General features: G+C 34.8%; 1 protein-coding gene and 1 pseudogene across 1 annotated transcript; both read right to left on the reverse strand.

The window, feature by feature from the left end:
- Positions 1-3,198, reverse strand: part of LOC107712931 (out at first protein homolog) — a 10,940-nt pseudogene extending 7,742 nt beyond the window's left edge.
- Positions 3,199-7,953: 4,755 nt separating this feature from the next.
- On the reverse strand, positions 7,954-14,845 carry LOC107712935 (high affinity cGMP-specific 3',5'-cyclic phosphodiesterase 9A-like). The gene is made up of 19 exons (XM_016518332.1): positions 14,771-14,845; positions 13,435-13,505; positions 13,268-13,345; positions 13,096-13,139; positions 12,655-12,709; positions 12,501-12,571; positions 12,337-12,421; positions 12,165-12,246; positions 11,966-12,040; positions 11,253-11,339; positions 11,066-11,170; positions 10,908-10,990; positions 10,628-10,784; positions 9,409-9,522; positions 9,220-9,324; positions 8,817-8,945; positions 8,642-8,737; positions 8,259-8,328; positions 7,954-7,974 (listed from the first exon to the last, which is right to left on the reverse strand). Exons 1-18 carry the CDS (start codon positions 14,837-14,839, stop codon positions 8,278-8,280), a joined length of 1,557 nt encoding a protein of 518 aa, XP_016373818.1. The 5' UTR covers positions 14,840-14,845; the 3' UTR covers positions 7,954-7,974; positions 8,259-8,277.
- Between the last annotated feature and the right edge of the window lie 1,221 nt (positions 14,846-16,066).

Raw genomic sequence — 16,066 nt, forward strand, 5'->3', positions numbered from 1 at the left:
CTATTTACACTAAGTGCAAATAGTGATGGATGCTATTTACACTAAGTGCTAATAGCAATGGATTCTATTTACACTAAGTGAAAATAGCAGTATTTTTAGCAATATGCTATTTACACTAAGTGAAAATAGCAGTATTTTTAACAATATGCTATTTACACTAAGTGCAGATAGCGATAGATTCTATTTACACTGTTAAAATAGCAGGATTTTCTGAATTAATACTTACTTATTGCAAATAGTGGCAATAATCTGCACCTCAGTATTATAGTACATTATAAAACAGTATGCAGTAATAACGTATTGAGTGTAAATTATAATTTAAATTCAAATGATTAAATGGATGCCACCTTATTCGGACAATAAAGCCCTCCCTACACCTACCCTAACCCTACCCGATATTTTATTTTCAACTTTTTTATTATTTCCTTAATTTTTATTGAAAATAAATGCCTTTCCGATGTGATATGAGATTTGAAAAGGGAGAAAAAAAAGTTAGGCAAAAGGCGGATTCAAACCCGGGTCGATTGCGTCAAAAAGACTACGATACACACTTTTCCATCTACGCCACTGAAGCTGATGATTGTCTGCCGTCTTTTATATTGTTGACCATACCTATCACACGTTTCTGGGTGGAGCTAGTGTAAATAGCCTCTGCCAACAACGCAGGCTATTTGCACTTAGTGTAAATAGACACTCCGTTCTTTTAAATGCATCCAAATCATGTGTTTTAATGTTTAGAGGTAATTAGTACAAAAACTCATTTAATCACAAATGGAAAAATTAATTTAATTATAATGTTATATAATATACAATCATGGATGTTCCATGCTCTGTGTTTCTTTGGCTGCTTTGCATATTGCATGATGTTTCCCATACAGTCCACGGCATGACTTTGGCTGTATGACTATCTGAGTGTAAAAGTATTGTAGATGTTTTATGGCCAAAATATGATCTTCAGATAGTAATTTACATCAGCACAAACAAATCCATCTGTTAGATACATGATTCAATATAAATCTAACAATGCCACTTTAAAGTCCTCTCAAACGTTTAAAATAACATTCAAGCTGATAAATACATGTGTGTTGTGGGATTCATAAAACTAGATCTGATGTCTCGCTGAAAAGCATTTTAAAAGCTCAGTTCTTTAACCATATTAAACCAAGTGATGGTAAGTAGTGCCATCAAGTCACAAAAAGTGTTTTTGTTTGTTTGTTTTGTTTTGTTTGGAGACTTATATCACCATTTTAAAAAGTACCATGGTGCAGCATCAGATGGTAATACCACGGTACGTTGATGCTGTACATACAGCACCATGATAGCAAATGATGCTATCATAATGACATTCATTTACCATAATAGAAAAATAATATAGGCTAACACTTTATTTTAAGGGGTCCTTCTTACCTTACATGTACTTACTATTATAATAACATTAAATTATGCATAATTACAAGCAAATAAACCTAAACTAAACCCTAATCCTAACCATATAGTAAGTAGTTAATTAATATTACTCAGTACTTAAATGTCAAATTACACTGTAACAAGGACACCTTAAAATAAAGTGTAACCAAAAAAAAACAAAAAACTTCACTTACAAAAACTACAACAAAATGTATCATGGTAAGTCTGTTTTTGGAATATACTATGTATTTTGAAATACCTTTTTACTTTTAATTAAAATGCAACATGCATCATATAGTAATGGTAGGCTAGTCTGAGATACCACCCACCCAGCACCAGACGTCATTTGGACGTCGTTTTTTGGGCTAAATCAAGTCGGCCCGTCATGGACTTCTTTTAGCCCAAAAAGCGACGTTGAAAATTGGTCTTTGTTTGGTCCGTCGGATTTGGTCCCAATTTAGCCCTAAAGCGACGTTGAAAATTGGTCTTTGTTTGGTCCGTCGGATTTGGTCCAAATTTAGCAGAAGCACGTTTATTTCGGACCACATAGCCCTAATAAATAGATTAGACATTTGACATGAAGCACTGTTGAATATATTAAAATATATTTTTAAAATATATTTAAAAAATACATAAAATATAAAGCTTAAAAATTGTTCCTCATGATACATGTGTACGAATATTCATGCGTTAAAAAAAATTCAATGTTATTTCTGCACCACGTTTACCATTTCTAAAGCTATTATTATATTATATTATATTATAAATTTTGCGTGACTTCTACGTGCTTAAATGGGCGCGCGCGCTGAACTGGAGCGGAGGAAGTCACCATGGAAACGGGGCGGCAGCTCAACTGTCAGCAGCAACTCCCGTCTCTCACTGTTTTTTTCACTAATTTCAGGTAAGTTTAGTCTCTAAAATTACACAAATACTACATACAAGCGTTCCTGACACTTTCTGAAATTTATATACCAGAGTATTTACTTTAGTATTACTTATATACTTAGTATGGTGCACGTCGAACAAAAATAAACCTTGACTTATTGTTTTGTTGCCACAGTAATACAGTTGTATTGCAGGGCTGCTCTGGGATTTGAAGGTGTAAGTCTTTGACTATTTTCAAGTTCAATCGCAGCTGTGGTTGAAATACATTTAGTTGGATTTATACTCACGCGCTTAAAATCAGACAGGAATGTGATGAGAGTCCCGTCTGTCTGCCGGAACTCCACTGTTATAATGTCCTTCTCACTATCCGCCTCTAATAGCTCCTCCGTTATTTGACCATCGTTGAGACGAACAAGCACCGTCAACTGTGAGCAAACACTTACAGATAATAGCAGCGTAAACACGACGAACGCTATTTGGACTAAAGCCACTCGCGTTCATTACAAAGGACGCCAAGGATGTAAACTCAGTGGGGCATATCGTCAGAGTACATTACTTAAAACAGACAACAAAACGGTGGACAGCGTATGTAAACTACTTTTTAGAGAGGTAGTTAACGGTCGATTATAAAATAATAGTTTGTAAACTAATACTTGCAGCTCGATCATGTTCGCAGAAACTGCGCCTCCGTCAAAATTTGAATTTTCATCTTATGTTTGCGTTGTTGTGACTCAGAAAACACTGGCTTTATTATACACGAACAGTTTCTTCTTAAACGCCTCCTCTTTATACAGTTTTTTTCTGTTCGTTGAACTACTAACTCTTAAAGAAAGCTCCTGTATTCCCGTCACTTCCTCTGAACTTCAGTAATTTGGCTAAAGGCGCCTCGGGCTCCCGGCACTGCATGGGGCCACTTCTTAAAGGCACAGGTTCAAATTTCAAGACTGTTAAAACCTATACTGAACTGACCATAGGGAGGAGGATCGTAAGAAATTTCGTTATTTTTGTTTCAATAAGTTAGCCCTAGTTTTTATAATCTATAACCCATTAAATATAATGTCACATATAAACCTGGGGCATGCACATTGGTTTATATTTTCATAAAAACATAGCCTAATTTTTATATATTTTTAAAATGTATTTAAATATGGTATTGTTATTTGTCCATTTGACAATAAATAAAGTAAAATCTGTCAAATAATATTAAGTTTAGTATCCTGTAAATTATATTATATACTTTTATCTCTTTCATCAAATATGTATTTTTAAAAAATATCTTTTCCCAATATCTTTTAAAATTAATACCAAAAATGCATCTCATTCACAGATTTGCAAACAATAAGACACTCTATTTTTTTACACCATATGCCATCTCTCCAGGGCACTTTTAAAGTAAAACAATTCAAGAACTTTGCTAGGTTTCACGTGTCAAAGAAGTGTTTATATTATTAAAAAATATGACAAAAGTATTTACCAGTTCTCTAGTTGTCAAACAAACCCAGCAACTATAATTCTACCATCATTTACTCACCCTGTTCCAAACTTGTATAATTTTTTTTCTTCTGCGGAACACACTGGAAGATATTTGAAAAATGTTTGTTGTTGAATCTTAAAGGGGTCATATGATGCGATTTAAATTTTTCCTTTCTCTTTCCCCTTTAACTAGTCTAACCTGTTAACATGGGCACCAAAAAGTGTGTTGCCAGTGTTTATGGTTTTAAACAGCATTGGCAGCAGGATGCCAGAAGGTGGCAGGTGACCCTCACTTCTAGCTGAACTTTAACCTTTTGATCTTCTTAAGTCTTTTGCAGGCCCACATTAAACATACATTCCTGGTATGCACTACAATTCACTATAATAATTTGTAACCGCACACAAAATTATTATTAATCTGTTGCAAAACAGATTAAAAGTAGACTTAAGAAAAAACAATGACTGTATAATGTCATCATATCACAGATAAAATAATGGCCATATATTTACAGCTTCGGGTAACACTTATTTGACAGTGTCTGTTACACATGTTACCCATATTTAATATAGTAATAACAGTAAATTATGCATAATTGCATGCAACTAACCCTAAATCAGTAGGAATGAATTAACATTACTCAATACTTAAATGTATGATTACCCTGTAATAAGGACACCTTAAAATATAGTGTAACTAAGTTTCATTAGTTTGCAGAAACTCCATCAGCTCCATCTAATAATTTTAGTCACACAGGCTCAAATAATCAAATCAGATTCATGTAAAGCATAGCTCTCTAAATTTATGACATAACATCATGAAAGTTTAAGCTGTGAAAAACATGTTGTAAAGTGCTCTCACTAAGACATGACCTGTGACCCCAGCAGACTGACAGTGAGGTTTCTGGAGATCTTTACACTCCTTCACAGCAACCTCATGAATTAATTTATCACCAGACTCTCTGGAGTCATTTTAATTGAGCAGAGCCATAAACTGCTGCCAGGGGATTCAGACGAGTGGTCTGGAACTAATGGCATGAATCACTGACTAAAGAATGTAGTTCTTAGAAGGCTAAAAACATAACAGTAATATTCCTTGCAGGTCACATTTTATTTTAAAGGTCTCCTGAAATGCTTAGAAACACGCAGCGTTACTCTATGTGTTGACGTCATTTTAACTGAAACAGGAAGACTGTACAGAAAATACTAATTCTTTGGACTTTTCTTTGGAATTTTTTGGATTTCAGTTGCGGCTTCAGCGTCTATTTTATAATGTAGGGGGCGGGCGCTTCGGATTGTAGAGAGCATTTGATTGGACAGAAAGTTTGATGAGAAGCTGAAGTACGATGTGACGTCAAAAAAAATCGTTGAGCCGTTTTGGCGGAAGTGACGAACTGCAAGCTTTGAATGCTTATATCTTCTAAATGCGAATGTTGTCACTGTTTTGGAGCACACTACCTTATAGATAACTTTAAGACTAACATATTGATACTAACACCCAAAAAACTTTAATTTTGATTTAATGGGGACTTTAAGGTTCTCGCTATTGTCACAGTCTTCAGCGGGTGTGCCCAGGATGGCCACCAGATGACTGTTCTGTGAGCACATGGCTTGTGTTGTTTGTTTGTTGCCATGTGCTCTCTCCTGTCTATTGTCTGACCCCGCCCATCTTGTTACCCCATTATTGTTTAAGTTGCTCCACCTGTGTCTCCCTCGTTAGCCTCCTCGTTTGGTTCCTATTTATTCTCCTGGTGTCTGTCATCCTGTGCTGATCCGTCATTTCTCATTGTGTGTGTTTTATGTCTGCATGTAGTGCAGTTCCTAGCCTGCCTGTCTGTTTTTCCCCCTCGGGGTGGTTTGAGTTTGAGTTTGTTGTTGTTTAATTTTATTATTAAAATAAAGAACCATTCATCCTGCACTTGAGTCCTCGCTTCATCTCCCTGCACGCACCGTGACAGCTATTAACAGACCATTAACTACAACTTTTGCCTTAATAAACTCCTAATTTGCTGCTTATTAATAGTAAGGTAGTTAAGTTTAGGTATTGGGTAGGATTAGGGATGTAGAATATGGTAATGCAGAATATGTGCTTTATAAGTACTAATAAACAGCCAATAAGTTAATAATAGGCATGCTAATAAGCAACTAGTTAATAGTGAGAATTGGTCCCTATACTAAAGTGTAACTACCATATTTAAGTTTAAAGAACACTAAAACAGTGTTCTCAGGAAATGGTTGATTTTCATAAGATGGAGAAAGCTGTCAAACTTATTTTAGAGCTTGTCATGTTGTCATATTTACTAAAGATATGTTGTGATTTTATACAATTAATACACTTAATTAATTTCTGTTGGCTAACAATGGCTAAATTTTCTGTTACCTTTTCCATTTTGCTGTTGGAAACATATGTTAAACATTAGTATTAGGTTTTTAAAATATTTCATATTTTATGTGAATTTTTATATGAATGTACTATTTATTTATTATATATGAATGACTAATTTTAAATGAGTAATTCTCAAATCAGTGTCCGTAAACAACAAGTTCCCATTGTGACAATATTGAATAAAAAAATAATTACATATATTGCATGTTTTGGTAGTCATGCCTCCAAATGTGGCCCATAAAGGTAATGCAAATATAATATTTATGGTATATCCCTTACCTGCTATTTTGCACATTGTATCAAAAAAAATAAAAATAAAGAAAGAATAAAGAAAGAAACTGTCCTAATGTTTGTTATTTTTCATTGCAGTCAATTGCAGTCCATATTTACTGTGTGTCTTGGATTGATGTTTGGATTAGATATTTCTGATGATTTTATACAGCAATCCCCCCCCCCACAAACCTATATTTATAACAAAGAGTGAAAAATTTAAGGGGGTCTGAATACTTTCCGTACCCACTGTATGTGAAAAAAGTATTTCACTCACTGCTTCCTTAAAGCTGTAATTCTGTAAATGACGGCTGTGCAAAAACTGTCACATCCAGATGCAGAGAGGACAGAGCGCAACAGACATGTCTCTTGCACCTGCTGCCCTCGAAAATACCTGTACCTTTAAACAGGTGTCTCAGACACATTGCCTTAACAAATGCCTTTCTTGAAACATGCTTCACTGTTTTTTTTCTTCTTCTGGGGATTCATTTCCTTTTAAAGAAATAGAAATGATTTTTTTTTTTTTACGTTCCCATTAAAAAAATGTTATATAAACACAACACCAAATTTTGCCATGTTCATGATTAAAGGGGTCCTATTATGCTCTTTTACAAAGTCTTGATTTTGTATTGTGGGTGTACTAGAACAGGCTCTCATACTAGGTTGTTCGAAAAACATAATTTTTCACATATTTTACATTATTACAACACCTCTCTCCCCAGTCTGGCATGAACGGCTCGAATAGTTCCTGTATCAAATGAAGGCCCGCCTTCTGAAATACGAAATGTGCTGTGATTGGTTAGCTGGGCCAGTGTGTGTTGTGATTGGCAGCACTCGGCGCCTGGTCGGGAAATGTCATGCCCTTACCATAGCTGCCTGTGATTAAATAAAATATCTCCTTTTGAAGTGGACTTTGAACTTTGTAACTTTGCAGATCCTTTTTATGCTCAAACAGCAACATTACAGACTAACTAAAGTTGAAAAAGTAAAAAAAAAAGGCCTAATAGGACCTATATACATAATAATGTATATTTTATTTATTTGCTTTCTTATGTTTTATTAATTTGTAAGGTTTTCTGTTGGAACAATGCTTCACATTTTCCTGAGTTATTACTAAATACATTTTATTAATAGCTGCTTTGGTGAAATCAGTTCCTGCAAAACTCACTCAGTGCCAGAGTTAAAAACAATACATACCAAAGTATAAATCAGTATGTTGTCATATAATGCCATTATCTGATCAAGCATCTTCAAGTTATAAATCTTGACTGCTCATTTCTGAAAGGTGTTTATTTTAGTCTAGCCTGTGACAATAAAACAATATTTCAGGGCCAAGCACTTCATTTCAATAGTGCAAACATATCTGTGAAGAATAATTAGACCAGCAAAATCAACAGAATCAGTCATTTTGACTCCATCTTTACTACTGATGACTGCCTTTTCTGGACATTCTTGATGTCTCAATACACAGAAGGAGGTCCAACACTCTCCTTCAGAAATAGGGTGCTTGGAGAGCCCAAACAGTTCAAAACCTCAGCTGGATTAGCCTGAGATCCCTAAAGGAAGAGAACAGGACAGTGAGTCAATTTATTTTGCCCATTCAATTATAGTCTGTTTCACTACATGGACAAAAGCAGGTGAAACACTTCAGTATATCATTGATTAAAAGTCCTATAGGTTTGGAAGAACATGATGGTAAATGACAAGTATATGATGACAGAATTTTTATTTTTGGCCGAACTATCCCTTTAACTCAAATCTGAAGAATCTGAAGTATGAATGACAATCTTCTAGTTGTTTCAATAAACGTTCAAATGTTTTGAATGTTCTTCCTTCATACCATAAAAGAAGCAAGTTGCCTATTTCTTCTTTCCACCTAAAGACATACTCTCTGTTGTCTTCTTCTGTGCCTGAAAAGAGAGCAAACCATAATGCAAGTATCTTACAATCTTAAATAAAGTAAATGGTTTCATGAAGAACCTTTAACATCCATGGAACCTTTCCATTTCATTCCATTCTTTATAGTCGAAAAAGTTTCTTTAGATTTATTGTTCTTCACACTAAGAGAAAAATGGTTGTTTTAAGAAAAGTTTATTTTAAGAAACGGTTCTTTGGGGAACCCTAAATGGTTCTTCTAAGGAATCGCCCCTTTTGGAAATCGTACCTTCTGATTTGCATTCTGGACACAAGGCCACTGCTTCCTCTACATGCTCAGTTTGTTACCTCTGACATAGCATCATCTATCTGCTTGAGCTCTTCATAGTGATCACGGGAGTCCCTCAAAGGCTGAACCATGATCTCCTCAATCTGTGGAAAGAGCTGAACACAGACACAGTATCTCTACATGTTACGTAACTTCAGTTCAAAGTTTCAAAGTCTGTATAATGGGTGTACAAACCGTCATGACGGTCTCAAACATTGGGATGAGGACGAATTTAATGAAGCCAATTTGTGCCGTTGGTTTGGTGACTTTATCACGATCCATAAATGGAGCCACAGGAAGACCTTCTGACTTTTCTCGGTCACTCTGCCAAAACAAACCAAAACGCAAGCTATAACACACAATGGAGTCCAAAGGGTTGATCAAATCAAAATCTTCAAGTTCCATTGGAAATAATCAGAAAGTTGTATGCTAAACAAAATAAATTAAATATTTAGGGTGTCCATGCTGATTAAAACTGACCCCAAACTTTTGAACGGTAATGTAAGCATATTGCGAAATAACAGAAGCATAATAATAAGCTTTTTACCATATTCATTTTCAAAGCACTTGTAAGCAGAAGCTGCTTGTATTGAGGTACCTGTATGAAGTACTCCTCCAGGAGACAGTCCACCCACGGCTCTGCCACCTCAGTGGGTCTGACCTCGTTGGAGATGTCGCAACACTTGATCAACACCATCTTCAGCTGTAAAGACACAGAATTGCTTATACAAGGCAAAGCCATCAAGTTTTTGAGCATGCAATTGAATGCATAGCAGGAAACACATACGCATTTAACATGCTCCTCATTGGTAAAGTCAAAGCTGTCCACTTTCTGTTTGAAGGAGTCCAGTATCTCTCCATGCCTGGCCATATCTGTCGCCAGGATAAGAGTAATGATCGCCTACAACAGACACCAAAAAATACATTCAGGATTGTTTAGGATGGACAGCAGATTTTTAACTACAATTCAGACACCAGATATAATTTTTGATTATCTTTTTACTAGTGGGTGCAGGACACTGTAGTTCATTTATGTAAGTAAGGATAGCATATACCCAAAAATTCTTCATACAGAGGACTACCAGTAAAATTGATCAAATTTTGGGACTAAAATTATTCAGACACTTAGACCTGACCATGTTTTGCTTAAGTGTTTTTTTTTTCTTTAATTGCTAACGCAATCTTTTTACGCCACAGACTGAACAAAATTAAGCATTGCTTGGTAATTGGTTGACCTAAATTGGTATTTTCTAATTGTATACTTAATTTTAACTGCTGACAGCTATTCAACCTAATTCATTACATACCTTTCTATCAAAGTTATCTGACATTATCAAGATGAATTTGTTCTGACACAGTTTAACTCTGAGTTCTTGTCAAATGTTATTACCATTTTCTAAACTATAGCGACTGTGACTGTGATAATGTGAGAAATGTTGAAGGTGTCTGAATAAATTTTGGTCTGACTGTATAATGTTGGTGATCAGTATGACCTTTTCTTTGTTACTAAAAAAGTGTTTCTAATAAATGCTGTTCTTTTGAACTTTCTATTCAGCAAAGAATCTTGAAAAAAATGTATCACAGTTTCCATACAAATCAGCAAAACTGTTTTCAAAATGAATAATAACAATAAATGTCCCTTAAAGCAGCAAATCAGCATATTAGAATGATTTCTGAAGGATCATGTGACACTGAAGACTGAAGTAATGATGCTGAAAATTCAGCTTTGCCACCACAAGAATACATTACATTTTAAAATACATTAAAATAGAAAAATTTTCTTTTCATTACTTCACAATATTACTGTTTTCACTGTATTTTGGATCAAATAATGGATCAAACGAGGCTGCCTTGGTGTGCATAAGAGACTTCTTTCAAAGACCAACAGCAAACCTTTGAACACTAGCGTAACTGGTTTCATGAAGCTATGAAAGAGCAGCATCTGAGCACTACAGTGTTCCTCTGTGTAGAAACGGCATCTGCAGCATATGGTGGATTGGAAGTACCTGTCGTAACTGTTTGAAGGAGTCAGGCTCCATGTTGGCGAATATGTTGCACTCGGGCATAGAGAGGATCTGGAAGGCCACAGCACAGTGATGGTTCTCCAGTGGAGAGATGTCATTATAACGCACGGCCAGCTCAGTGCGAGCATTAATCTGATACCTGGTTGCAGAGGGCAAAACTTTGAGCAGTTCCTACTGTATAAATTCTAGACACATTGGCAAACTGCTGCATATGTTGTCAGTGGTATTGTTCTCTGAGAGGGTGGACATGTCAGTGACATACGTGTTGTTGTATCCCGGGTGGTCCAAGTCATGACACGCGGCTGCAGTCATCAAAATACACATGTCTGTCATAGTCAGCCTCTCCTAGGGAACAAAAGCAAGTAGCATGTTGATCTGACAAACGCACACAAGCACACTCTCCTGAGGACATGACCTCACCTGAAGGTTACACAGATGGATCATGCCATACATCATCTGGCTCACACAAAAGCAGTGGCGGAAGTTGTGGAAAGGGTTGTCGCGGTAGTTTTCTTGAATTGCAAGCTTTATTTAGCAGAGACACAGCAGGTGAGTTTTAGTGCTCCGGTTAATTCAGAAAATAAATAGGCAGGAAAGCGTATCTTACCAGCCATCTTTTGAGAGTTATGGGGTTAATGTTGAACTCCTTAACCAGTCCAAGGTCATGATACATATACTCCAGACAGCTAAGCATCTGTAGACAGTATTCATTTAATTAACAAACACAATTCACCACATCACCTGTGTGCCTGATTAGACAACTAATGCTGATAAGCAAAACATTAATTTGTATGACCATTTTAGCCGTAGTGTGTTATGCAACATTTAAAGTGAATATAGTTTCACTGTGTACTAAATTGGGACTTCAGCATTACAAATGTGTAATTACAAATATACTTAAATACATGACAGAATAGGATAGAAATTATAGAACTGATTATAGAAGTGATAGAATTACATTAAAGTGTATTTTGGTTGACTATAAATGCTTGTTGGCAGTACACTTTAACCATATTTCAAAGACAATAGACATAATTATGCAATTACATATAAAGTCCTACTTGAGTGGGTCAAAAAGTACTCACATTTAATATAAATTTAAAATAAAATTTTATTTGTTTGCAATTAGCATGCCATTTATAGTCCTTAAGTGTGATTAAGTGTTTTTTTTTTATTTTTATCTTATGTTGGTTGGTTTATTTTTTCATTTTTTTTTTTACTTAAGTGAAACACAACTGTAATTCCCTATACCGGGAACTTCTACAAAACTAAAAACATGCATGTCTCAAAATATCTTGAACACAAAAAAGGATGACAAACCTCATTATGTTCCCAATGCCATACATCAAAGGTAGGCTTTTTCAGAGCCTCTATGGTTTCCTGAGAAAGTGTGTACTGCACAAACACAAAACACAGCATTTACTATGATTATAACAGCACTGCAATGAGTTTATATGGTTGCAGTTTGTAAGCCAAGAAACAAAAAGAGTTTGTTTGTTTGTTTCCTTATTTATTTTACCTTTGGGTAGCTTGGGACATCTCGTCTGGGAGACAGTTTCTTCCCATCATCAGTAAAATTGTATTTGCAATTGCAGTTCACTCTAGTTGTAAGAGATAAACAACCGATTAACCAATTTCCTAATGGAATTACTGTGCAAAAAATAAAATAAAATAAAATTAGTCGCTCTTACCTCACTCCTCTAGAGGTCATTTCATCCCTTAATTTCTTCAGATCATTTTTACATTTCTCAATTTCCACCACTTTCAGTCCCTCCACTGTAACGATACAAAGACTATTAGCTCACAGCATCAGGTGTGAGTTGTGACATGCATTAGCCCTCAGAGAATCACTCACGCTCCACTCTCTTCTCCAGCATGGCTAGTCTGTTGGTCACTTCAGTCTTCAGCTCATTGGTCCTGAAAGCCCTGAAACAAATATTACATTCATTACAACATTTACTTTAAAACAAATGCAGACTCATTTGGACAGAATATGACTTACGGCTCACCTGCTGAACTGCTCTGCCACTTGTGACAGGACGTTCTGGAACATGTCTTCCTTCTCTTTTGAGGGGAATAAAAAGTTGTTTATAGGGTATGTTACTGTCAGTTGCATTAATTTCTAATCTAGTTTTAGCTAACACATGTAATCGGCATTGCCTTTAATTATGTACAATTTAATGAGTAATTTCTTTTCCATACCTCCCCCTTGGTTTGTTGAATGAGGCATAACCTTATATAAGTTGCTTGAAACAAAGAAAGAAAGAAAGTAAAACAATGAATGCTTCTGAATTATTCATGAAATTACAATGATATAATAATTATAACAACAACAACAACAAATGGTATTATTATTATTATGTTGAGTTCTTACTTTGGTGTATTTGCAGGCATGGTGGGGTCAATAGGGCTAATTATGTACAATTTAATGAGTAATTTATTTTCCATACCTCCCCCTTGGTTTGTTGAATGAGGCATAACCTTATATAAGTTGCTTGAAACAAAGAAAGAAAGAAAGTAAAACAATGAATGCTTCTGAATTATTCATGAAATTACAATGATATAATAATTATAACAACAACAACAACAAATGGTATTATTATTATTATGTTGAGTTCTTACTTTGGTGTATTTGCAGGCATGGTGGGGTCAATAGATATCATTGCTCCTTCTGAGTCAATCAGAAGTATAGCCGTGTTTCTGGAGAAACATGAGAACAACATATTTGAGACATGCACTTTTGAGATGATAATCTGCATTAAACACTTCATATATGAGAAGATACTGACCTGGCAATGTTGGATGATGAACAAAGAAGTTCCTTAATATCACATGGGCTACAGTGTCGACTGAAAATCACCTAAAACATGAGAGATCATAGTACATGACAACTAAGTGAGTAATTTTCTTAATGAGATGAAGTAGAAATATCTATGAAGAAAAATCAAAGAGCATTATTATTATTATTATGATTAATATGCCATCATGACACTGTGGCTCTAGTGAGCAGGGCTGGATTTGCCCTTGGCAGGTGTCACAGGTGCTTGTTTGTGTCAAAGGCACCTGTCACCCACAATGACCCTCAATATTTTTTAACACAAGTAGTTATCCTAAAAAGGGTGCCTGTCTTAAAATACATTAAATGACTATAGCCTTTAAGTAGAATAATATTAATATTAATAAAATGTTGTCCCTATTATACAAGTAGTTACACTACTGGTCAATTTTTTTTAAAGAAAATAAATTAATATTATACTAATTACAATACTAATGAATAAAATAAGAATTCATCAATGATGGATTAAATTGGTCAAACTGACAGTAAAGACATTTAAAAGACAAAATATTTATATTTCAAATAAATGCTGTTCTTTTGAAATTTTTATCTTGAGCTAATAATAAATAATAACATTTCATGATATTTTTATTGTATCAATTAAATGCAGCTGTGGTGAGCATACGATTCTTCTTATGTTCAAAAACATTACAAATCTCACCGACCACAAAACCGTTAAACTTTACAAACAGAAAACACATCTTACAGTCTGTTTTTCAGCGGAGATTGTCTGTGGTTGCTCTAAAAAGTATTTGGAGATGTTAGCCTTAAAGCATTAGATACAAAAATGTCAAGCAATGGCATTTATCTTAATGAAAGCCAGGACAAGCATACTTTCATTCAGAAATTTCACAAAAAAGTTTCATAATTTTTGAAGGATAGAACAATAAAAATAGACAAATGGTGCAGCGACAATTCTGTTTGTCGAACTTTGGTAAACCATATTCATAGATAATGTGATGAACTACTCCTGTGGTTACTCTGACACCTGTGTGAACTTTTAGAGATTGCCACCCCAGTCTATTAAAAATTACTGTAGAAATGATTCCAAAAAGCTGAAGTTAGTTCAGAGAAGCTCTAGCATCATTTACTTACTAACCCCATCAGTCCATGACATTCAAACGTTTTTATGTGTGCCCCCAAATACTTTTTTAGGTTCATTGAATGTTTGGATAAAACCCTGACATATCTAATCATATATTAGCAATTGCACTTTTACAATTAAAATGCATCTCATTTTGATGGAATCTTAAGCATACAGCTTTTATATTTGAAATCTTGAGACTCACCCTTTGCACCTTTCCATCCACATCCATATAAATAGTTTTAGGGGCATAAGATGAAGAACTCGACCCCATGATGACCTCTGATACCAACAGATGACCAACAGATACACAATCTATAGCTACCTCCTCAGGAAGAGCAAATAACACTTCAAAACAAACGAACAAAATTAGTTACTCTCAACTGCTGATTTAATAGGATATAAAGTGGATCTATGGCACTAAAACACCCATTTGTAGAATGATAATTGACAGAGCATAAATAAAACCATACCTCAGCATGTGCCATTAAATCTGGTGCAGCCGCTCACTCCAAGATGCTGATGGATGCGGTCGGCTTCGCCAGGAGTCACAGCTCTGCCCTTTAAGTAGGCTATCACTCACTCCTGCTCTCCAGCGTTGCCAAGGAACTGTTCGAGCGGAGAGCTGACTATGTACTCCATGTCATCTACTGCTTGGAGGCGACACACGTATCTATCCAGCACTGTTTGTTTTCATGACACATGCAATATCTATCTACCCAAACTTTCTCAATAAAGAATACTTGAATGCTTGCTGTGTTGTTTACAATTTTCCTTATACTTCATCAATTATGATTAGAAATTAAATTTTTTAAAATCTGGATACGGATTACGAAGTTAAGTACTTGTAATCAGATTAAATTACATTTTAAAGTACTCTAATCAGACTAGCTACTTTTTTATGGATTACATGATTACATGTTATTTACATAATAACAATACATTATTCATAATTTATTGATATCTCCCAAATTCCACTTTTTCATCTTTTAAATTTTCCAGTTTCCAGGCTTCCAGTTTTATGGACATTCACACAAAGACCAGTCATTTGACAACTGGATTTACAAAAATAATTTCAGACTTAAAAAGTGTTTCAGCATTGAATCAACTATTGATGAAGACATTAATTTGAATTATCACTCTGTAGCTTGTTTAACCATGTATTTCTATGTCTTTGGAAGGCTTTTGTTTTTCAAACACTTTAAAATGCACAAATTCATAAACTTTTTTTTTTTTTTGGTCATCTGATCCTCTTTCACTTAATATATTTACTTGAAGTACCCCTGATATTTAAAAATAAATATTTTAATAGTTAAGTATCACATTTGCATGTTCAGTTCTCTGACATTCGTTACGGTCACATGACATGCAGGTAAACAAATAAAATATTTATTTTAAGTAAGTTTTTATTTTGATTGATTTTAAAATTATTTATTTTAATTTGACATTTTTAGGATTTAATTAAGTATTAGCTTTTCATTAAACTCATAAACCCCCTGCA

The sequence above is a fragment of the Sinocyclocheilus rhinocerous genome, unplaced genomic scaffold, assembly GCF_001515625.1.
Source record: "Sinocyclocheilus rhinocerous isolate Xijiao unplaced genomic scaffold, SAMN03320098_v1.1 scaffold4011, whole genome shotgun sequence".
In the NCBI taxonomy this organism is placed as follows: Eukaryota; Metazoa; Chordata; class Actinopteri; order Cypriniformes; family Cyprinidae; genus Sinocyclocheilus; species Sinocyclocheilus rhinocerous.

Excerpts from the sequence above, each read along its gene's own strand:
- LOC107712935 (XM_016518332.1), bottom strand. The coding sequence starts at position 14,839 with ATGGGGTCGAGTTCTTCATCTTATGCCCCTAAAACTATTTATATGGAT. Across the intron at positions 12,041-12,164 it reads ATGTCCCAAGCTACCCAAAG|TACACACTTTCTCAGGAAAC; the intron begins GTAAAATAAATA and ends GTGTTTGTGCAG. Across the intron at positions 8,738-8,816 it reads TGTTTGAGACCGTCATGACG|CTCTTTCCACAGATTGAGGA; the intron begins GTTTGTACACCC and ends GTCTGTGTTCAG.